The sequence below is a fragment of the Marasmius oreades genome, chromosome 2 (assembly GCF_018924745.1).
Source record: "Marasmius oreades isolate 03SP1 chromosome 2, whole genome shotgun sequence".
In the NCBI taxonomy this organism is placed as follows: domain Eukaryota; kingdom Fungi; phylum Basidiomycota; class Agaricomycetes; order Agaricales; family Marasmiaceae; genus Marasmius; species Marasmius oreades.
In genome coordinates, this window is record NC_057324.1 from 4,078,508 (window position 1) to 4,100,096 (window position 21,589).

Below are 21,589 nucleotides of genomic sequence, written 5' to 3' on the forward strand. Positions count from 1 at the left end.
GGATGTCGCGGAGTTCTCTACCCGAGTGAAGCGTGAGGAAAGCACATAAACGGTCGCAGAAACTGACCATGCCGTGCATCTTCTCGATGGCTTCTGGACTCTTAACGGCTGAGGGGTGCTTGGTGATGTACATGCGTCTACTCATTTGCAGGTCGAACGCAAGGGATGGCCTACCACTTTGAGCTGGTCCTTGCTTTTCCTTGCCTGCATCTACGGTTTGTAGCATCCCCTCCTTCTCACGTTCGACGTATAGCGACAAAACGCGCTTATCTTCTCTTGTCGTGATAGCCAGTTCACCATTTGCGGAAACTCGTCGCGATGGTTTGACGCTCTCCACCCTTTTTTTGCAAAGTCTATATGCAGCCTTTCGAACAATTTCGTATTGTAGTTGTCCGTGGCGCAAAGAGCCGTATCATCTCAGTATAGTGGACGAGTGAATGGAACTTTGGGATGTTGAAGTCACCTCGCACACCAAGGGTTATGAACTGCTGGCTATGGCGCTTCCAGTGTTCCAAGTCCTCCATCTCTTTCAAGGTGGAAGTGGTCTGAGTGGTGTACTGCGCCAGATAAATGAAATCCAGGATCGCCCTACACGCCTTGATCGCCCCGGGTGGCATGTTGGAACCCACCAGGCATGCTAGTAGAATGCGAGCCATATGTTTTCGCTCGCTTCCGCTTATCTGTGATAGAACCGACCATCCTTTGCGGAAATGTCTTACTCCCATCGCTGGAGGGAGACAGCGAACGCGACGATCGAGTTCATCCTCAGTCATCAGATCTTGACACCAACCTACTAGGTGTTTGAACACCCCTTGGTATAGTTGATGTAATACGTCAGGGGTGAGCGGCCGTATGGATTTCTGTGCCATAGAAATCGTACCAGAACGGCTGGTAAGTGTAACCCGAGACTTCATGCTTCATGCAAGCCTCGAAGTACTCATGTCTGCTGTTAGAAGATACTCTAGCGTGGTCCATAATATCTATTGTCCAGGTGCGAGTATGGTTCGGTTTCTTCTCCATGTCTCCAAGATGCTCTGCACTACATCGACATTTAGGACAAGTGCCGTATTTCGAGCAGGAAACTAAACATTGCTCTGGGTAGTCTGCCACATAGCAGGATATCAGAGGGTGGACTTGATACACTGCTCCATCCCCTCCCACCATTTCGACGCCGCATTTCGAAACCTCAGCAACCGGTCTGAAAAGGAATCGCATCGACTCGTGAAAAAGTCAAGTGTACCGAGCACTGGCTTCTTTCTTGCTCAGCCCTTCTTTAGAGAGCTTCTCGACTGAGAGATATGCGACTAGGATGCAGGCATGTTGGGAAGGACTTCTGCGAAGTTTGCGGGTATGTTTCCTAGTGTCAGGTACACTGGATAGGCAGAACGGCTTCCACTAAACTGCGTTAGCTGTGTCTTGTCCGTGGCTAGAATCACCGGTGCAATCGTGGCCGACTCTTTGAGTAGATCCTGCATCGCCCACCACCATTTTCCCGTCCACATCTCCGTGAATTTTCTCTCCTTCTTCTGTTCGTCAGTGAACAGCTTGGAGGGCTTGTACACTAAATGGTCGGCTAGCTCTGGATCCCCCCACAACGCCTTTATCGCATCTAGCGGGTTACGATATCGCAGCGTCAAGAGTTCGTCCGGCTTGTCGTTAAAGCAGAAGTTCTTGGTTTTCCATAGGCTCCCTGTGTGGGGGATTTGTTCTAGACTCTTGTTGAGCTCTCTTGAATTCAAGAATGAGAGTCCCAGCCTCTCAACAACCTGGCGTTTATGATTAGCATCACTACGTTTATGAAAGAATTCGTGTAGCGCTTACTTCAGGGATCTCCAGCAATCTATCAAATGCACCTTGTCCAACGGTTTCCTTGATCGCCCATTGTGCAACCTTCCACTCCAGTTCGGAGGCAAAAGGCTTATACATTTCGTTCGTATCATCACCGCCAATGTTAGACGCTTCATGCCCAAAATGAGCTCGCCACTTTTCGTGCAACGACTTGCTCATTCGAATTACTTTGCCCCCCTTGCTATGCTGCTCTTCGTACTCTTGTGACGGTGGGACCTCGACGGAAAACGGGATTGCACCTAGCATCCGTTTCAATGCCCAAGTCTGTCCAGTGGATGGTCCTGGTCCCGCTTGCCCTATCTCCTGGTCTGGATGTGTTTCATGCCAATGAAACACATCATTTTCCTCCTCGAATTGCAGCGCAATCTGATCCTCGTCCTCTCTAATGACCACCTCTTCACCCGAGTCAACCTCCTCTTCCAATCCAGATAGGTCCGGCTGCTTGGAAAGTTTGTTCCAGTCTTTGCACGATCTTGCTGTTTTCAGATGAGAATCACACCCTCCCTGAGTTTTGAACCACGTTCCGCATGAAGGACAGGATTTCTGTTCACGCTGAAGCTCTAGTTTTTGAGCAAGTCGATGAGCGGTAGTGGCCATTAATCAACTGTATTATTGTCTAGTTTAAATGAGTGCGTAGTTAATCCTCTGTGTCCACAGCTGGCAACAGACAAATCACGATTTCGATGTAGCCAAACGCCTGCAGCTGGCAGAATGGCAGTGGAGGTGGTGGTGATAAGCAAGGTAAACGTAATCACATGATCTCGTGTAAAAGGCACGTTCGCACCCACGAGATAGCCAATAGTATTCGTTTTTTTCATTTCACATACTAGTTCACGTTCAACATCAAAAAAAAACATATATTACTAGCTATACAATAAACAGTTTTCAATTATATGCAACATCAAGTGACATACTGATTCAATAGTACGTGTGTGATACCAAAAAAAAAAAACAAGCGTCCAACTTGAATGGAAGTGTACAAGATACTACTGTGGGGGGATTCTGCGTCAAAAACTGCTTGAAAAACGATCCTGCCAGCTGTCGGTGTTTCTCCATCGTCCTGGGGATGCTGTATGTCATGGAAACGGCTTTTCTCCATCGTGCCGCAGACATCAGATGAGCTGAGCCCAATTGACATTCACGGACGTGATTCAAGAACCACTTCTCGCAATCCTTGCTCCAGAAGCCGATATTCAGGCCACCTGCAGAGAAATGGGTTTGACGAGGCCACCAAGACATGTGAGACGCTTCGTCGATGCTGTTGTTGACCTGGTCTGAAGGAAAATAGAGTCAGTAAGCTGTCAATACTAAAAGGTGTTGTATTCTAATCATACCTTTCTCCACCATATACATCCCAGAAATTAGGTCTGATTCATCCGACGTCAGGAAGTCGTCCCAGTATCCGACTTGTTTGTGTTCCCAAAAACATCGCCCTTGTCGGTAGACTAGATCAGGATCAGGTCCAAAGACAACATCGTCGAGCTGAACTTGATCTCGAGCCAGCCGAGCAAGCAGTCCACCCGCCAATAAGGACGCCCGGCCACGACTTGAACGCAGGAACCTATCTCGCTCGTCTCGATACGCTGTGTAATCGTAGACATCGGGTTCGTAACCCTTTTTCCGGAAGCCCAAGTACGGCTTAGGAGCGGCCTTTCGCGCTGTCTGCTTAGATCGGGGGGGTAGTGGACCTGGAATCAGTGTTTGAAATGACATGCCATGATGGATCAATTGCGTGACAATGTCTTGTAAGGTGGGACCCCACTGGCAGCGAACTATCTGCAGCACCGACACGGGGTCATACAGAAGTAGAGCCATCTTCGCCTCTACCGATTCTTTCATCCAGACCACATATGCAGGCGCGTTGTCGACTGTTATTGCAGTTACTCGTATCTCCCAATTCGCGTAATCAGCCATAAATGAACCTTCCTCGCTGAGATCGCAGCCTTCAAGCTGGGCAACAATGGGCAACGAAGTGATGGCAAGCCTGGACAGTCGGAAGAAAAAAAGTCGAAGTTTCGCCATCTCCTCCCTCGTAAGCTCGGGCTCGGAGAAAGCGGCATTATTAGGGTTGCTTGCCCATCGACCATTCCCAAGTAAACATAGAGTTGTTTCAGGCTTCTCTGCTCCATCACCTTCCGTCGCCGAGTTGCCTGTGAACCCGTACCGCTCATACGCCACCTCGTCCATCCTCATACCATGTACAGTACTTGCGTCGGTATTATGGTCCTGTCCTGCAACGTCGTCTTCATCGTAGGAAGTCACCGTTTTCAGAGCCTCAGTAGAAGTCATAACGGGTGCCTCGGTGTCCGACAATTCTCCTTCCTCAAAGTCGCCTTCCTCTATTCCCTCGACCTCTTTTTCCGGCTCGTCAGGCTCCAACCCATCCTTACTCTTTCCAGGCACGTCTGCAGTCAGGGGTTGTTCAGGACCAGCAAAACCATCGTCATCGTCATCGCCGTCAAAATCATCGCCGTAATCGCTGTCTGGATCGGGCTCGCCAAACTCGGAGCACAGGTCCCATTCGTGCCAGATGGGGTCATATTTCTTCTGTGTATGGGAGAGCCGTTGCCAGTCTCCCTCGATATCACCCCGTATGCAGAGGGTACGAACGCGAAACCCACTACGGCTTTCCCACAACCACACTCTGGCTCCTTTGCGACCAGGCAATCGGAAATTCGACGCTTCTTTCTCGCGGTTGCTCCAACGCTGTAGATCCTTAGCTGATGCCTGGGCCCTTGTTTTTTCAGTACGCTGCTCTCGACGTTTGAAAAAGTCTGTCCAGCACTCCCCTTGCAGTTGTCCGGAGCCAGTTTCTACCCACGGGGCATCGTTGTCTGGGTCGTTATAGGAGCTTTGATATACCGCTTTTGGTGGGGGCGAATGGATGACATTCTCAGAAACAGTTAACCCGGCTTCGTCTGCCGGTTTGGAAGGAGATAACCCAAACGCACACCGTTGGAGGTAAGTAGGAGTTTTTGCGCATGTTCTTCCATCTCGTAGAAGCCAGGAGGGAGTTTACCGACTGCCAATTGATATATCTCCCAGTATTGTTCATTACTGGGGAAGAGGTGATCTAAGTTGAGGCTCCGATGGTGACCCCAAACCTGGTCGTCCTGGTTCCCTTCCCTCCGCACCCTGAACTGCTCCCAGTTCTTTGAAGCTTCCCTCTCAATGTCCCCCCAGTACAAACATACAGATACATTGAGTCGGCTGTACAGCGCAACAAGGATCGGTGCGCTCGCGTTTTTGGCGTCTATTATGCCGCCAGCACGAAGAACATGGTGGTCGTTGGCGTAGGATCTCTCGAACGCGGAGAACCATTCAGGGTGTATATTCCACCGGTCCTGTATTTTCTCACGCCAACCATAGGCTTTCTCCTTCTCTTCAAGGTGTTTGCACCACAGGAATGCCAAGGTCCCAGCTGCTATCAGAGGTAAAAAAGCATCTCTGGATGACGCTGCTGCTTTCTGGAGACTGTCGAGAGAGGAATGATGCTTTTTGAAGCCATACGATGCGGGGAAGGGCCATAAAGAGAATCTCGAGGACTTCACTGCCTCGCCCACGTTACCAACCTCCAACATCGCGCTGACAAGCCTCTTCAGGGAGTGTTCGAGGCTATCCCACTCCTTGACAATGACCTCCGTCAATTGGAAGCCCTTCGCATCTCGATGGTAAGGGAAATGGTTATCTCTGTAATCAAGACAACGGAAGATTGTGCCCTTGTACACATTCCACTGAGGCACGAGGGGCAGGAACGGGTGAGTGGAGAGATCGATCCAGTTGAATTGTCGAAGGTAAGGAGTCGGGTTTTCATGAGAGCTGGAGTAAACGAGTTCGTTTCGATCGGGGATGACTGTTGGAATATCTCTTTCACGAGAGCAGAGGGTAAAGAGATCTCTGTCAACGGCGAAGTAGATGCTGTCTTTCGATATGGAAATTGTCGGTCGCAGTTGAATGCCAGATTGCGTTGTATTCTGTGAAGTTGGAAAGTCATATTCAATTTCGCTCGAGAACACGGTGATCCAACGACGAACATACCTTAAACTCGAATCGCATTTTGTACGGTGTTTGAGAGGGAAAAAATGCGTGTCCAATCGTCAAAGGTAACGAAAAAGCCCTTCAACGTTCTACACGAGATCACAACCTTGGAGTTCGACGTGTCGAGACCAATATCGAAGCTTTGGACCACAACTGAGCCAAAGGTATAGTAAATTCTTCAACCCACAGCTGGGTTTCAAGTAGATGGTTGTTAAGTTCAGGAAACGTTGTGGTGGTTGAGGAGAGGGAGAGAAATGATCACGTGGTTGCGCCAAAACCAATATAAGGTATTATCAGCCATACGGTGATAGACCCTGAGGTGCGTTACGGATGGATCCCTCCACTGACCTACGGGTCAAAGCCAGACATGGACCTCACATTGACATTGAGGTCCATCCATGTAACACTTCAAGAGCCATATTAACCCGTCCAACGATCACAGTGGGAGTCAATGCAGAGCTGCTTTCGCAGCCTTTTGTGAGTAGCTGATACAACAATTTCTATTATCCTATTGACACAGAAAAAATTCTACTTAGCTTATACGAATTACCCCGATTAAAGCAGCTCCCCCTTCTGAATACAGCGAAACAGAACCCGATAGCCCTCTGCCACAAAAACGCCTCTCATCACTCCCGCCCTCAGAAAACAGCACGACCAAACCCAATAGCCCTCTGCGACAAAAACACCTCTCATCACTCCCACCCTCAGAAAATAGCACGACCAAACCCGATAATGAGCCGCCGGTAAACATTGGTAGAAGTCCCAGCGACAGTACAATGGAGCCTGACAGCGACATGGAAGAACCCGCTGGCATAATGGACTTGGAAACGCATTTCCGAGAGACTTCGGTGGACCATAACCCAATAGGGTGTCCGACCTGTGAGGCAGTGATGCAGGAGACCCATCTCTCACAAGTGACCGAAAGTCAATGGAAGGCTTTTTCCTACAACGAACCTCCCAGCGCACCCAGCCCATATCGATTTCCTTCTCCCTTCAAACATTTCGCCTCGGGAGACAGTGTTGAATGTCTCGGTAAGTAAGCGGTTGGTCTGCGAGCGCTCATAATACCCTAACACTGCTTGAAGATCCTTCGATTCCACTCCAAAATGTACTGAAGCAAAGTCGATACAGAGAAAGCGCGCTGTTGACGCCCAAGAGGAGCAGAACTTCAACTCCGAAAGCTCCAACAACCCCGACCAAACCCACGTCTCCAGGTTTAGTCAGAAGACACTCCACCATTACCCCTTTCAAGTTGGAAGGGATGTAGCGTAGGGAGTCACGAATCTTGAGATTTCAATACAGTAGGCACACGTTCAGCGCGTCAAAAATAGGATCTTGCATTTGGCCGTCGTCCTCCAGAGTAATATCCCTGAATCTCTCCTACAGCTAGGCAGAGAATCGTACCATAATTTGCCTTGCGTTTGGCCGTCGTCCTCCAGAGTGATATCCCTGAATCTCTCCTACAGCTAGGCAGAGAATCGTACCATAATTTGCCTTGCATTTGGCCGTCGTCCTCCAAAGTGATGTCCCTGAATCTCTCCTACTGCTAGGCAGAGAATCGTACCATAATTTGCCTTGCTTTTCATTGCCGCCTTGGAGAGTGATGACATACTACCGCCACTGGCAGGCAGAAAACCACTCCTGAATTTGCGTTTGGCTGTCGCCTTGGAGAGTGACCCCGATTCTCTCCTACAGCTAGGCAGAGAATTGGAGCAGGATAAGCGAAGATAACATGTGCAGGTGGAGGTGAGTAGGAAAGGGAGGTATGAGTCACATATGTCACACTAACGTGTCCCAAGTTTGACGCTTGGTCACCATCGCTCCTTCCTCTTCACCGCTACGCCTCGTTACAGCTGTTGTAAGAGGCTGCGCTTTCCTGGTCTACTGTAACCCTTCTCTGTCTGTAGAGCTAGGGTTACATATCTGACCCACACGTTTGTCTTTACGGCAAGACCTCGGTCCGTTCAGTTTTCCATTCCAGCAAAAAAAAAAAACTACGCTTAGAGGATCCTGCCTTTTGGCCAGGGCACCAAAAATTACGTCTCTACCACCATGGAGAATAGGTATGTAAATTATGAAACATCTCCAAGAGATAGGCATTGACTTTTCAATGCAGGAACATTCATCGTATGTATCGCTCTTCGTCACACTCCAGCTCCACCGCTATACCTCCCTACAGCTGTAGTTGGGCGACAGCGGACAGGTTCGCCGGTACGGCAAAAACACAAAACGTTCAGTTCCGCATTCCAGCCAAAAAAAAAAGAAGAAAAACGACCCTGCTGTTGGGTACCTTTGGTAGCAGGATGCGCGTCGTTATGCAAAGGTTTGGGTTCTATAAAGGTGGTATGACTGGACTCTTCATCTTCACTGTCTCGATTTTCCACTTTTCCACTTCTCTAGGTATTTTCAATCACAATGTTCCTAGCTCAGACCACATCCTCTGGCCGTACCCTCAAAAAGTCTGCCAAGGTCACGGACCCGATGAATGCTGCGGTTCGAAAGCCGAAAACGATCATCTCTCAGAAGAAAACAAACCCTTTGATTCAGAGGAAGGCTTCTAACAAACCGCTCAAAGGAAAAGCTAAAACCGTCGCAGGCAAACAGGTAAACAGTGCCCCCATCCCCTTCGACGGGAACATCCTCTCGAAAGAGGCCTTTCTGGAGATTCGCCAGGCCGGTAAGCAATTGTACATGGAAATCAAATTTGTTCCATTCATTGACTTACGCAGCACAAGATGGGGACGAGGATGCACTATTTGCCCTCCGCCAAATGTGCTTAAAAAGAAACCGTATGTTTTGCTTTCATTTTTCCTCGTTTTATTCACAGACTTACCTCCGTTTTCGGGGCTGCATCTCTGTTTGCAGAGTTAGACGAGCCAACTCCTGGCCCCCAGTCTAAAAAGGGTAGAATCACAAAAGCCACAGCCTCTCAGAGGGATGACTTTGAGGATGAGGATGAGGACGAGGGCATACTACCGACCACCAAGGTCTTCAAGGGCATTGCAGGTGTCGACCATTTTGACCAAATCAGTGTGGATGTGGATGTGGATGTGGACGAGGACGAGGACGAGGCACAGGAGCAGGATGAAATCGAAGAAATCGAAGATGGTGATGAAGCGGATTTTCGCGTTGACGACGACCCGATCCTTGAATTCCCAGAATTCAGTGCTGGCTCGTTGAATCACCCGTCTCGCCAGTGGCGAGAAGCAACGGTGAACAACGGCGTATGAACTCTCATCTCCTACGAGCTCAGGTCTGTACTGACTGGCCTTAATCTAGGTTATTGTCTTAGACTCCGACAACGACTCCGACAACGACGAAACGGACTCTCCTCGTGCCACCCCAAGGACAGCTGCTGTTGTGCCTGCTCCTTCTGGCTGCACTTCAAAGGTTACGTTTCCACACTTTTGGTAGTGCTTCTTGTCTGATGTTCAGCTTCATGTAGCCTCCGAAGGTGACATCGGCAATGCTTACTACCCCCGCCAAAGACTTGGTGATGATTGTGCGTAGCCATGTACGTGCACACATTGGACTGAGAGATGCGTTTCCCGATGTCACCGTGGTCACGAAGCCGGATTTTATTCGTGAATGCGCCCTCGAGGCTATTAAAAATGCTTCACCTTCCCAAAGGGGAACCCTCACCACCACTTTGGCGCTTTTACAGGCGCAACCAGAGGCTTGGGAGACCTTCATCACTTTTGTAAGCACCCCCTTGTCTCTCAAGGCGTCACTGATGGTCCATATGTAGGTGTTCTACTCAAAGGGTGCCTTCACTACAGCCATTGGTATAAGGATCAAAGGCTGCATAGCAGGATTCTTCGGCATCCCAGTTGACTACAACAGCAGCAAAGATGTCAAGAGTGCAACTGAGTGGGTGCTGGAAGACGGGCGGTTCAAGTTCGGCAAGTTAGATATCAAAGCGAGTGCTTTGTGGTGCTTCGCCGTTGTGTCATCTGACTTTTCATATACAGAAACGCTCTTTTGACCCACAAGACCCCTACGGAAATCCTATATTTGTGCACATTATTCGTGTCACGTTCTTCAATAGGAACAAGGCCGATCGGGTCTCCTTCAAGATGCTCATGGAGCTTAAGTACATCCCTGGAGCTCTTATTGCTCTCATCTCCATGGCGGTATCCTGCTTGTCTATTTCGTTCGTTTGCTTTGTCTACTGACGGTCTCTTGCAGATTGAACATTATATCAAGGCCTGGGCTGGTGGGGTGGAGAGAAAAGCTGACTTCGGCGAAGGAGCCAGGGAACGGTAAGGTCTTACCTGTGTATCAGTGAACGTTATTGACATACATATATAGCTATCTTACCCATCTCAGTGCGTGGCAGCACCTTGAAGGCCAAGCCCCCAAATACGCGGCACAGCTATCATGCCGTATGTTCAAGCAGGCAGCGTACAAATTATTTTGTTTGCTGTGCACGACAGCGACTAACTATTACCATTACAGGGAGCATAGCAACAGTGACTGCCTCTTGGAGGAGGCTCATTCCGCCTTCAATGGCGTCGACTTTGCTGGGCTGGAGGCTATGGCCGGGGCCGCGGAGCTTGCAGAGAACGGGGAACAAGACGGGGAAGAAGCAGGTGCCTTTTAAGGTATCTCCCATTCTCTACGTCTAAGTTCGTCTCAATCATTCTGTTCTCACAGGTTACATGCAGGCAATACTCTTTCTAAGCTTTACTATGGACTCAACTTATACACGGCGTTTACCATTGAAAAAAAAAAAAAAAAAAACATGTTGGATAGACATTAATAATAATGAATGATCAGTCACCCATATCTGCAATATTGTCCAAGAGTGTATGCCCCGCAGGGTTCATCTGAGGTAGTTTTGAGGTGAGTTGAGGGTACGGTAAGGAACATTAGGGACGAGTTGAGGAAATGGATGTAACCTGATGCATCTGAAGCCAACCCGAATCTACGTTGAGTCATCTCGTCACTATATGTCTATCTCAACGCTACTAAACGTAACTCACAGGTAACTCGTAAGGATTCTCTACGCTCGGTAACGCTGACCCGACGCAACCCCAACGCACGTGGCAACGTTGGCGGAAGGCCTACCTTTCGTTTACGCACCTCAGCAGCGTCGAAGCGTTGACAGCGTGTGGGCGCCTTGACGCGCGCAACGCGCCTTCATGCGCCTGGACGCCATACCCCCTTTTCCTGATGAAGGACGTACTACATCGTATAACGTACACAAAGCAGACTCGGAATACCACTTCGGGGGCTACTATAGCTATCACACAGTGCCAACACTATGCAACTTCTTATCACCAAAACTATCATTACTCAAGTCTTCCATAGCAGTCTGGGTGTTGAAGCTCGGAGCTGTGGTATGTCCACTGGCATGGGATCGCGTGTGGAAACTCGAAAGCTGAGTCGTTTGGAATTGTATTTCACCAGTCACGATGTTGCCGCCTCTGTAGCCTGATCCCGAGCCGCTACTGCCGTGTATGTAGTCTGTCACGGATCTTCGAGTGGCTACGCGGATGATGATGAGGAAGGGAGCTATGATCTGCCAGTGGGGGGAGGGGATGGGTCAGAATGTTTTTTTTTGACCGTGGCACGCTCGAATTCGAGTTCCAAACACATACCTGGACTTGAGATAAAATCGGCAAGAACAAATCCGACGCATAGTTCCCCGCAGCGTAGGTCCCAATAAACAGAATAGAGAACAAGGAATACAGTGCACAGCTCTCCACAAGCATTGACACGATCCTCTTGTAGACCCCGCTGGACGATGTGGATAGGTTGTATTTACGACTGTGCCAGAGGAGACGGAATGAGATGATGAGGGTCAACATGACGTTAAGTGCCACGGAGAGGACAAAGTAGGGTAGACCGAAGTTGACGGTGATGCCTGCCCAGAGGTTCGAGCCGGGGCGAGAGGACTTATATAGTGTGATTACTCCCATCGCTTTTCAGTAAGTCAGTGGGGCTGATTGAACATGGGTTTTTTAATTTCCCACTTACAGATAGAACCACCGAACATGATCCCGGGGATGACGAGGACCCACTTTTGCATGTTGTAGATGACATAGCATCGATACATCTGTCGAAACGAAAGTTACCACGCCAGACAACAATGCACGAAGTTCCGTGGGGACTTACCAAAAGACCATCTGCGAACCAGTTGGATATGGTGTAGACGACATTAGGCGTCATTCCGCGCCACGTTGAATATTGAGACAGGGCATATCCGAGCGGACCCCCGCCAGGGAAGTTGCGGAAATCGATGTAACTGTGTTGCTGCAGATTCAAATTTCCTGCGGTGAAGATGGTGCCAAGGGCGAACATGAAGATGACATAGAGAAGCATTGGTTTTCTCGCGTCCTTGTTGGGAGAGTTGATAATCGCAAAGACACATTGGAAGAAGAGAACAAAGGTCATGCCTAAGAGGAAAAGGACGTCGAGTTAGTGTGGATCGACTTGGACGACAGTCACTGAATGGCCTACCATAGCAGATGCCGCCCATGGTGTTACCGGCGAAGCTTGCATTCTCTAGCCAGATGAGCTGGGGAGGTTCTTGAGGGCCGTAATAGCCGGTCTCGGGGCCTGGTTGAGGTGGTGGCCCGCTAGGAGTCGTAGTGTTATTCCCTCCGACGTCTGACATTGCTATTGCTGGGGAACCCTGAAGAGTTGTCCACTCAAGCTGGCCAACTTTTAACTACAAATTTGACCTTGAGTTTAAAACTTTGAGACCGAGGAACTCTCAAGGCGCCCAAAGACCTCTGGCACCCTTGGAAATGATGACATGCGGGAAGTGGCGACCTGGAATGTCCAACAAGATATCAGCATTGTGCCAGTTGCCAAGTCGTCCGAAGCATCGCGGGAACAAGGCGCTAATTGGTTCACCTTACGGCGATTATTATGGCCATATCCGTCGATACATCTTACCAAGATTTGCGGGAGAAGGCCAGGTACCAGGAGCATTTGAAAATCAACAATTCGCATTAGGACGAGCGACTGATGCATGTAACCAGGAAAGAGGCATTCAACGGATTGCTGACTGTTAACAAAGGTCATGTGAGTTACGGGATGCCTCGGGACCGCATGGTTCAACACTCAGTCCGAACTTTCGACGAGAACTGTAGTACGCCGCTGCGTGAATCAGAAATGCGGTTGATGTACCACGATGGATCCACTCTGACCCGATTGTTGGTGAGTTACGATCGCAAGTTTCTCGCGACCGTTTCCTCAAACTTACCCAAATGATTTACTAGGTACTATCATTCAAGGGTCACTCGCAATAAACGGATTTGGCGTTCGCGGAAATATCCAAGATTCTCCCAGGGTGTTGCTACTGCACTAAGTACTACTCAACTTCTGAAATTGCTCTTCGACCCCCCACCTCCAATGCCGCGTCTTTCCTACACGGTCTCTAAGGGAACAATCTACGCTGTTCTTCTGACACTCTTCGTTTCCTTTTGCTCCAACCTCTTGACCCTTTGGATACTACAGGGTTCCAAGCTAACCCCCCTCGCTGTTCAAATCAAAGATGGTCAGTGATATCTCGCGACTGCACACATCCTCAAGTTGATCGTTCGATTCTACTCCAGACAGCGTACTGTTTCTCCCAGCCAACGTCCGATATGCATCATTGACTGTCGAAGAGTCCGATCGTTACGATCGTAAGTCCGACTGCTTTCTATATCTCACTGGTGCTCACACCAACTTATCCCTGCCAGCCCACAATGAGCACGATTGGTCTTCACTCTTCCCAAAGGGCCACGGATTCGTTCGTCTCCCCTCCATCGATCCGGAGGACCCCTCCGGCCACGCATTCTTTGCAATCTCAATGTACCACCAACTTCACTGCCTAAACAGTTTCCGCCGCCTAACTGTCAGCGCCGCATCCGGAAATGTCTCTCAACATCACCTGGACCACGCTGTCCATTGCCTATCTTACCTTCGACAGCTCCTCCTTTGCCACGCGGACGTCGCACTCGAGCCCGCAAGACCTGCTGATACCGTCAATGGCGGACAGACACAGGCTGTGTACGGCGAGGGTACTACCCATGTGTGCCGTGATTGGGCGCAGGTAAGGGCTTGGGCTGAGGATAATTACGATGAGTGGCGCAAGGACGATGTGTACGAGGTTAGTGAGGGGGGAATGCTTGTCAATGTCAATGCGGCAGCGGGTACGAGTCCTCATCGACATGCCCATGCCACAGATAGCAATAGCACCAAGCCTCAGCATAGCCATGATCACCACCATCATGGCCAAGTAAATAATTGACATTTGCGTACTTGCATACATACATAGTTTGAATCTGAAATTCAATTTGATCTTTTCACCAGCTTATCACGGCCGTTTTTTGCAAACTTGGTTTCTGAAAGTTCCCGTTAGTAGTAAACAGCACCTTTTGTGAATTTAGTAGTTTATGCACGCCATATTAGCTAGCGTTACTATTTCGGAGTTTGTATTCAACAGCACACCGTTTTGCACATTGTCATGGTCATACTAGAGTAAACGGCTTCTGGAGAGAAAACATTTGTATTCGATTACAGCACTTGAACCAATTTCATAGGACCACATACATGAAGAAAAAGAAGGTGACAACAGAAAGAGAGAGAGAAAAACAACACAGCGAACGACAAGAAGCAGTAATATCAATTCAACCAAATCGATCTTCATATTTTTCATCCCAAAAACCGCCCAACAACCTGCATATACTCATCCCTCTCCTCCCACATAGGCGTATGACTCGACTTCTCAAATTTGTAATGCGTAACACGCGGGATACGATCCAAATACGGCTGGTTCACGAAATCTTGAGAGATATCAGCCGCTCCGTTCAATACCAGAGTTGGAACTGTAATCTGCGATAACCGGTCGATGATGCTCCATCCAGTCAATGCAGCTCCCCTAGGGTAAGCAAAAAAACAGGCATAAATCCTCTAAAACCATAAGAAGAAAAAACGGGGGGGACTTACATCTTAATCGACGAAGTAGGATCCTCAAAAAGATAATCAAACGACACATTCACCCCTTGCGGCGTTGGATTCACAGTACACCCATGCACCGCAAAAAACGCTGCCAACCCCTTTCGATACCTCACCGGATCATCAAACCCAACCGCAAGATCACTCTGCACCTCCTCCGGGAACGCAGCCAACAACTCTCCCTCGGATTGATCCCAGAGCTCATTAGACGGTAAAGAATCCGAGAAAACGAGATGCTTCAACCCGGGATTTTTCCTCCGAACGGCGTATTCAGCAGCCATGACACCACCCCAGGAGTGTCCCAGTAGGTCGAAGTCGTGACCGATGTTCAGGATACTAAGCACGTTGTCAAGCTCTTGGAGGAATACATCCAATCCCCAGTTGAACGTGCTATCATTGCTAGCCACATGGCTGGATTTGCCAGAGCCAATTTGGTCATACAACACGACAGGACGGGACGCTGCGAGGTCCGTCAAGGGGAGCATATAGTCATGAGTGAGCCCTGGACCACCGTGGAGGACGACAAGTGGTCGGGCAGTTGGCAAGACGGCGGGACTAGCGTGTTGGAAGACCCATGTCTTGTATACAGTGCCGTTGACTTTGAAAGGAACAGAGAGGGTACCCTCGACACGGAGAGGTTGTTCTTCGAGGACAATAGCGGACGTGGAAACTGCCGCCCCGAGAGAAAGGAGGATGAGGGAGGAAAGAATACGAAAGGCCATAGGAAGATTGTACTGGAGCGCTGGGAGGCTGGACTCTTCATTTTCGATGGTTAGCTTGTCGTTTCTATAAGAAAGCAGAGCAATCAATCAAATCCAATATTTGCCGTATCTTGAGTTTTCGTTCCGAATTCGTATTGGTCTACGAATGTGCAAGTGCTCGATAGCTCAAATCTTAGTAGGGTCATCAAAACGCGCAAACGGCTTGATTTCTGACACCCCCCGATGCCATGGAGTTGTCTATGAATAATCGATTTCCCACTGCAGGAATTTCTCCATCAACTCGAAAAGCTCCCGATAGGAACCTCTCATTGCGTGATCACTGTTGAGAGGGGAAAGAAGCTGAGTGGCGCACCGAAGAAGGTAAGTAAATAGGAATCGGTAAAAAACCCACGCATCTGGAAACGATCTGAACCAAAAATCTTTAATTCCCGCGTCTGCCAACATCCGAAGCAGGTGAACTGAATGGTCATAATGAACATTCACATCTGCGGTCCCGTGGACAAAGAGGAGATGGGCACGGCTGAATGATGACACATTCTGCACTGATGATGAGGCGTACGTCTCGGACTCTAGGCGGCCCAAGTATCGTTCGGTAAACATGGAATCTGAAAAAACGGAGCTAAAAAAAACATTGGACAACGGGAAGCTCAACGAATTTGCTTACCTTACAATCTCCAGTTCACCACGGGCTAACCTTGGGGTCTGAACAAGATAATCATGGGCTCATCACATCAAAGGCACTTACCGCGACAGCCATCACAAGGGAATGAAAACCAGCATCTGCCTCGAGGACCTTCAGTGCGACATAGGCACCGTAGGACTGAATTCTATCCGCTATTTTTGTCATCGCGGTTGAATCATCAATCAACTGTCGCCCAGACCCGAATGTCGATACGAGAAGAATCGACATATCGACGTGATGACCATGCTCTGGCGGGAGTTGATTAAAACATCACGGCGATCTGGCATGAAATATCACGTACCTTGCTTGAACATTTATGACATCCCGTGCTTCCCAACGACCAAGTCGGTTCTTCACAGGGCTTCTAAAGATTTCGTCCTTGGTATCCCGTACCCCTTCCGTCCATCATTACGACGATACTTCGCAGTTTATGCGTCACATACGAGTTCCAATCCCTGCGAAACATAAGATTGACGATCTGGCTAGACGGAGCCCTCGAACTTGACATGGAAGTGAGCGCTAATCAAACGAGCCCGACTAGACAGAACCTACACGGTAAATAGCACTGGATATTTGGTTTCCCCCGAGGTGTCCATGTTCGGCGGCCGTATCTCTTTGATGTTGAAGTCTGGTGGCCAGGGCCCAACATCAGAAATAAGTCCAGGTATAGCTGAATTAAACCCCAAACGTACCAAAACCATCATAACTGTTCGTCAGAAGATGCATCTCTTCTGTTGCTTGAATGGTTCTCAGATGATCATTGTCTCCCGGTGTGTACAAGGAAACGGGGATGAGAGAACTGCGAGACATCGAACGAAAACTTTCTGTCCCGAGAGTTCTCACCTCCATCGGCGGTCATGATTTTTTGCCACGGAATGCCTGGTCCTTCGTAACTCAACAGATGATAATCTGAAGATGGCGAAAAATCGGCTCGGTAGTAGCCGTCTTCAGCTATCGGTGTTACAGAGACATGTTTTTCGATAATATTCTGTTTTTCGATAATATTTGCCGATAGTATGCTTCTCTGGATAGACGTGGGGTAGGGGGCCTGGAAGTAACTGCATGCGTCGTGCGGTCAGCCCAGCTCGGAGACCGAGTAGAGAGGACGTACACAGTTTTACGTTCTTCGTTCACACCAAGAAGCTTTCCCGTAACCTCCCATTTGCCTTGGGTTATGAAGTAGGGTTCCGAGGATCGTGAAGACTCGAATACTGCAATATGCTTGTACCCTTCACGGTCCTCCACAATGTCCAGATATGCCGAAAGACCTAGAACCGTCGATGGCAGAGGAAATATCGTTTGTTCCTACAGATCGATGAGTTCAAAGATCAACTGTACAGAGACTAACTTACACACTCGATCCAACCTGGCTTGAGATCTACTTGACGGACTACTTCCCCTTCGAGCTGTGGTCGACTCGGAACCAACTGTGTCCAGTTAAACATGAGCACTTGTCCTCTCACCGCATCTCTGCTCATCTCCTTTACGAGAAGCATATCGGAAGTGGTCCAAGCCACCTCGAACAAGACAGAGTCAACCGAAAACTCCGTAGACCTTGATAGAGACACCACATGATCAGGCGAGTCGATAGCGATGATATGGGCTTCTACAACAGGATTCTTTCCGCCTGGTAAAGGATAGTGAAGCGAACCGACATCAAGAGAATGCCATCGCATTCCTTGATAATCGGCTGGCGGAGTATATGTAGGCAAAGTGTATGTTTCAATTTCAGAGTCGTTGAACGAGAGGAAAGCGATTTTACGCGAATCCGGTGACCACCATAGTGCCCGATCTTCAAAGAGTACTTCCTCCCTGTATATCCAATCCCCGACGCCGTTGAATATCGAATTCGAACCGCTGTGACGCGCCTCGTGTCATTCCTTTCGCTACGGAGAAAGTGTTAAACTATTAGGAACAGCTAAAGCTCGGGGCTCTCCACTCACAATGGATAAGAACCATAGTAAAGATCGTTGTTATGCACAAAAGCAATTGAATCCTCGGTGGGTGCCCATACGGCTGTGATTGTGGAAGGAGCAGCTGTAGGCTCAGTCAAGGGAAAGGTCGAGTTTATGGCCAAGTCGTAGATATAATAGTTCCCGAATTTTGATCTATGCCAACGCTTCAACCTGTTGGTGAATAACGGGGGATGTGTAAAGTCGACTGGGACGCCTACGTTCGCGACATTCGCCTTGACCAAAACAAATCTCATACTGGGAGAAAAACGCCAATCCTTGAACAAAAGAGGATTTCCGGAACTCTGGAATGCGAATCAACATGAGATTCGAACTTGAAGGGCCTAAAACGCACATCTTTTAACCAGTACGAGTACGCCAGAACCCGCGTTTCATTCTTTGTAACGTCTGTAGCAACGAAGCTCTCGTTCTGGTCGAGATATATATACACTTGTGAAGACCCTAGTCAATGAATGAGAAGGAGACGAATCGTAATAGTTCGAACAAACACGCACCTTGCGTACTCCATTGAATATCTCGATGTTTCGGTGCCCATCGACTCTCGTCAAACACACTACCCACATTAGAATTTCCTGGCTCGGGTGACATTTCTTCAAGTTCTTCAACTGTCATGAAAATCCGCCAGAGAACCGCCAACACCACCGCTATTATTACCAGGAAAACCGTGGCGGAAAGACGACGAAGGTTACAGATGAGGGTAGAGAAAAGAGACACGTTTCGTGCACTTCGAAGGCTTCGAGGGACCCTCTTCAGAAGGTTCCAGGAGAGATAGGTTCTCCTCTGTGTCGAGAGCCTCGTATCTGACCATGGCGAGGGAGTGGGAATTGTAGCGGGGCCTGTGAAATGAAGCAACACTTCTAAAGAGGGCATCCATCAATACAGTACGGTGACTGGCTTTTGCGGTCAGAAAGATAGGGTGGGAAAAGCCGCTCACACTGTTATGCACAGGCCATTGGTATGCTCGACATCGACGACGACGAACAACGCGAGTGACAAATGCAGATTGGAACTGGCCATGTAACAATAGTTGAGATCGTGGGAATCAGGCTTGTCGGCTTACTTACTGAGTACTAAATTCGGTAACTTAAACTTATTACCGACCACCATCCGCGAGCATGTCAGGAAGTACTATAACGACCTTGATATGGACCCTGAGGCCTTGAACTCCCATGAAGAGGAGGTGGACTTCATGCTGCTGTCGAGGATAAACTGGCTTCTAGCATGTGTTACCTCATCGAACTCATCACCAAAGCCTCTCACATTCTTCTGAATGAAATCTGGCATCTTTTCAGTTTTACATCTCTCATCTCCACCTACTTGGTTAATAAGATACTCATTTCTGAATTTTTATATCAGGCATATCATCGAGTCAATCAACTACTGAAAACTCGTCTCCTTCCACACAACACTCCAATCCCTGCAGACATGTGTTATATCGCTTACCACCGTTCTCGGCCCTACCGGATGTCTCCCACTCTCAAGCGTCACATCACTCCTACACAAAACCATCTGCCTAAGGTAGTTCATGCAATGTCGAGTCAGAGTACTAGGCTTCGTCCTATCCGACCGAAAGGCTATCACTGAAGAACGTATGATGTTCAAACACCTGATCTGATGAAACATCGAGGTTGTGAAAACTGCAGTCTTCTGCGGTCCATGTACAGGGAGCGAAATCGTGGTACGACGAGGAAGCGTCCCGTTTTCCCACTCTTGGACGGCGATATCGGAATCGAGCTTGAAATGAACCGAATTTTCGAGCGACATGTAAACCGTCGGAAGGGGTTCTTTGAACAACGCCGGAAGCTTAGCAATGGACGGGTTGAGCTCCCCTGGGTTCGCGCGCCGGTGCCTTAGCGGATTGCCACAAGCAATAACAGAAAAAGAATGAGGACATACTGTGTGCTCTAATCCGATCTGCGTCGCATGCGCCTGGACTCGGTGGAACGGCCGGGTTATTGGGAGTCATGGTAGTTGGCAGCCTGATTGCGTCTTTGGGTACCACCACTAAAAACACGAGAATAGCCAGAACTGCAAGAAACAGCGTGGGGACCACTTTCGACAATGCAGAGTGTTTCATGAGTATGGAAAGTAGCAGGAATTCCATTTCATAGAACAAGGTATTTATGATATTCGACACGCATAAACTCGTACAAGCAATCAATTTGACATTCCGATTCCAGCAAAACAAGGCGCCAGTATGGCTTGGATTTAATCAGTTTCCTGGAAGAGGTAGGCGTTCATGAATCATGCGTTCTTACGGAAAACGCAAAATGGAAAATGGAAAAAAAGAACAGTAGCTTACACCAGATCTAAAGCACAAGGCCAGAGCTCGCTTGTCGTTCACGTCACGTCTTCCAAGGCAATCGACTTCCTCAGCGGCTAGGGTAGGATGGATGAGGACGAAAAGAAGGAAAAGAAAAGTTTGGAATTATCAACGTACGAGTAGGGAGGCCTACGACGAGCAGTGGAACTGCCACGGCGATTGAGATGAAGGTGACAAACTTCAAAAGATTCATGACTGAGACTAAAGCACACTTGAAGATTGAGCTTGGGTAAACAGGAACTGGTGTGCCTATGGATTTTATGTAAATTCTTCCCGACAAGATTTACCCCCTTCAATATCCTGCTAAGTCCATGAAAGATTCAAAATAACAATCTTGTTGCGACGGAGCAAGTCCGATGCGCCGTACAAATGACGTGAGAGGAATACACGCAAATCGAGATCTGACCAGCCACATAACCTCACCTTTAAGAAGACCCCAGAAAAAAAGTAACAGCATCGGCCCACTAGGAACAATCTTGTTGCGACGAGGCACCTGTTCCTGCCAAAGAGTCAAGATGTCGGGAGACGATCCACGAAAATGAAAACCGCACTGGGAACGGATGTTCCGTAATGGGTTAACGACTCACACATCCTGTAGTTTGGGCGTTCTGCGTATTCGATGATATTATTTCATGGAGTCATGATCCTCCGCTAATTATAATGGGTTTCAGTTTTAGACCGGTCCGAAATACAAACAAACAAACAAAAAACAAGGCCCTCGCTCAGGTTGTCCAAACCAGATCACTAAACTTTCTTTCCCTTCATCCCCCAATGATGGGACACTTGCTTGGCGCTGTCTCTACATACTTTGACCACGATGGAGTTCGCGAAAGCGACTCTGTACATGCAAAGCTGCTCGGGAACTATCGAGACAGTGCGGACTCCTTGGATGATACGAAATCTCACGCAGCTCAGATCCCTCGCTTCTACATACGCCTCTTCTACGGGCTTTCAATCATCACTATGCTTGCTAGCATCGCGGTTCTCATCCTTGTCGTTCTGACGAGGGAGCAAACGACACGAGTTAAGGTACCCCTCCGGGACCTAC

At 48.7% G+C, this 21,589-nt stretch overlaps 7 protein-coding genes across 7 annotated transcripts; 1 reads left to right on the forward strand and 6 right to left on the reverse strand.

Moving 5' to 3' along the window:
- Window positions 1-11,057: 11,057 nt before the first annotated feature.
- E1B28_005076 (uncharacterized protein) lies at window positions 11,058-12,652 on the reverse strand. The gene is made up of 5 exons (XM_043149618.1): window positions 12,352-12,652; window positions 12,007-12,287; window positions 11,869-11,947; window positions 11,490-11,812; window positions 11,058-11,410 (listed from the first exon to the last, which is right to left on the reverse strand). The coding sequence occupies exons 1-5, from the start codon at window positions 12,506-12,508 to the stop codon at window positions 11,135-11,137; spliced, it is 1,116 nt and encodes a 371-aa protein (XP_043014225.1). The 5' UTR covers window positions 12,509-12,652; the 3' UTR covers window positions 11,058-11,134.
- A 294-nt stretch (window positions 12,653-12,946) lies between these two features.
- On the forward strand, window positions 12,947-14,200 carry E1B28_005077 (uncharacterized protein). Its single transcript, XM_043149619.1, has 4 exons — window positions 12,947-13,056; window positions 13,119-13,396; window positions 13,455-13,526; window positions 13,584-14,200. The coding sequence occupies exons 2-4, from the start codon at window positions 13,252-13,254 to the stop codon at window positions 14,132-14,134; spliced, it is 768 nt and encodes a 255-aa protein (XP_043014226.1). The 5' UTR covers window positions 12,947-13,056; window positions 13,119-13,251; the 3' UTR covers window positions 14,135-14,200.
- Window positions 14,201-14,538: 338 nt separating this feature from the next.
- On the reverse strand, window positions 14,539-15,563 carry E1B28_005078 (uncharacterized protein; the record flags this gene model as incomplete). Its single annotated transcript, XM_043149620.1, has 2 exons — window positions 14,539-14,764; window positions 14,833-15,563. The coding sequence occupies 2 exons, from the start codon at window positions 15,561-15,563 to the stop codon at window positions 14,539-14,541; spliced, it is 957 nt and encodes a 318-aa protein (XP_043014227.1).
- A 237-nt stretch (window positions 15,564-15,800) lies between these two features.
- E1B28_005079 (uncharacterized protein) lies at window positions 15,801-16,163 on the reverse strand (the record flags this gene model as incomplete). Its single annotated transcript, XM_043149621.1, has 1 exon — window positions 15,801-16,163. The coding sequence occupies one exon, from the start codon at window positions 16,161-16,163 to the stop codon at window positions 15,801-15,803; it is 363 nt and encodes a 120-aa protein (XP_043014228.1).
- A 65-nt stretch (window positions 16,164-16,228) lies between these two features.
- Window positions 16,229-16,559, reverse strand: E1B28_005080 (uncharacterized protein; the record flags this gene model as incomplete). Its single annotated transcript, XM_043149622.1, has 3 exons — window positions 16,229-16,252; window positions 16,309-16,493; window positions 16,547-16,559. The coding sequence occupies 3 exons, from the start codon at window positions 16,557-16,559 to the stop codon at window positions 16,229-16,231; spliced, it is 222 nt and encodes a 73-aa protein (XP_043014229.1).
- Window positions 16,560-17,002: 443 nt separating this feature from the next.
- On the reverse strand, window positions 17,003-17,921 carry E1B28_005081 (uncharacterized protein; the record flags this gene model as incomplete). The annotated part of the gene is made up of 3 exons (XM_043149623.1): window positions 17,003-17,303; window positions 17,357-17,550; window positions 17,598-17,921. 3 exons carry the CDS (start codon window positions 17,919-17,921, stop codon window positions 17,003-17,005), a joined length of 819 nt encoding a protein of 272 aa, XP_043014230.1.
- A 263-nt stretch (window positions 17,922-18,184) lies between these two features.
- On the reverse strand, window positions 18,185-18,830 carry E1B28_005082 (uncharacterized protein; the record flags this gene model as incomplete). Its single annotated transcript, XM_043149624.1, has 3 exons — window positions 18,185-18,502; window positions 18,553-18,659; window positions 18,713-18,830. The coding sequence occupies 3 exons, from the start codon at window positions 18,828-18,830 to the stop codon at window positions 18,185-18,187; spliced, it is 543 nt and encodes a 180-aa protein (XP_043014231.1).
- Window positions 18,831-21,589: the final 2,759 nt, after the last annotated feature.

What these genes read in the sequence shown, in the direction of transcription:
- E1B28_005076 (XM_043149618.1), bottom strand. Translation starts at nt 12,508, where the DNA reads ATGTCAGACGTCGGAGGGAATAACACTACGACTCCTAGCGGGCCACCA. An exon ending in GGTTCGCAGATGGTCTTTTG is followed by an intron (nt 11,948 to 12,006) that starts GTAAGTCCCCAC and finishes TCGTTTCGACAG; the next exon opens with ATGTATCGATGCTATGTCAT. An exon ending in CATGTTCGGTGGTTCTATCT is followed by an intron (nt 11,813 to 11,868) that starts GTAAGTGGGAAA and finishes CTTACTGAAAAG; the next exon opens with CGATGGGAGTAATCACACTA.
- E1B28_005077 (XM_043149619.1), top strand. Translation starts at nt 13,252, where the DNA reads ATGCCGCGTCTTTCCTACACGGTCTCTAAGGGAACAATCTACGCTGTT. An exon ending in CGCTGTTCAAATCAAAGATG is followed by an intron (nt 13,397 to 13,454) that starts GTCAGTGATATC and finishes ATTCTACTCCAG; the next exon opens with ACAGCGTACTGTTTCTCCCA. An exon ending in AGAGTCCGATCGTTACGATC is followed by an intron (nt 13,527 to 13,583) that starts GTAAGTCCGACT and finishes TATCCCTGCCAG; the next exon opens with CCCACAATGAGCACGATTGG.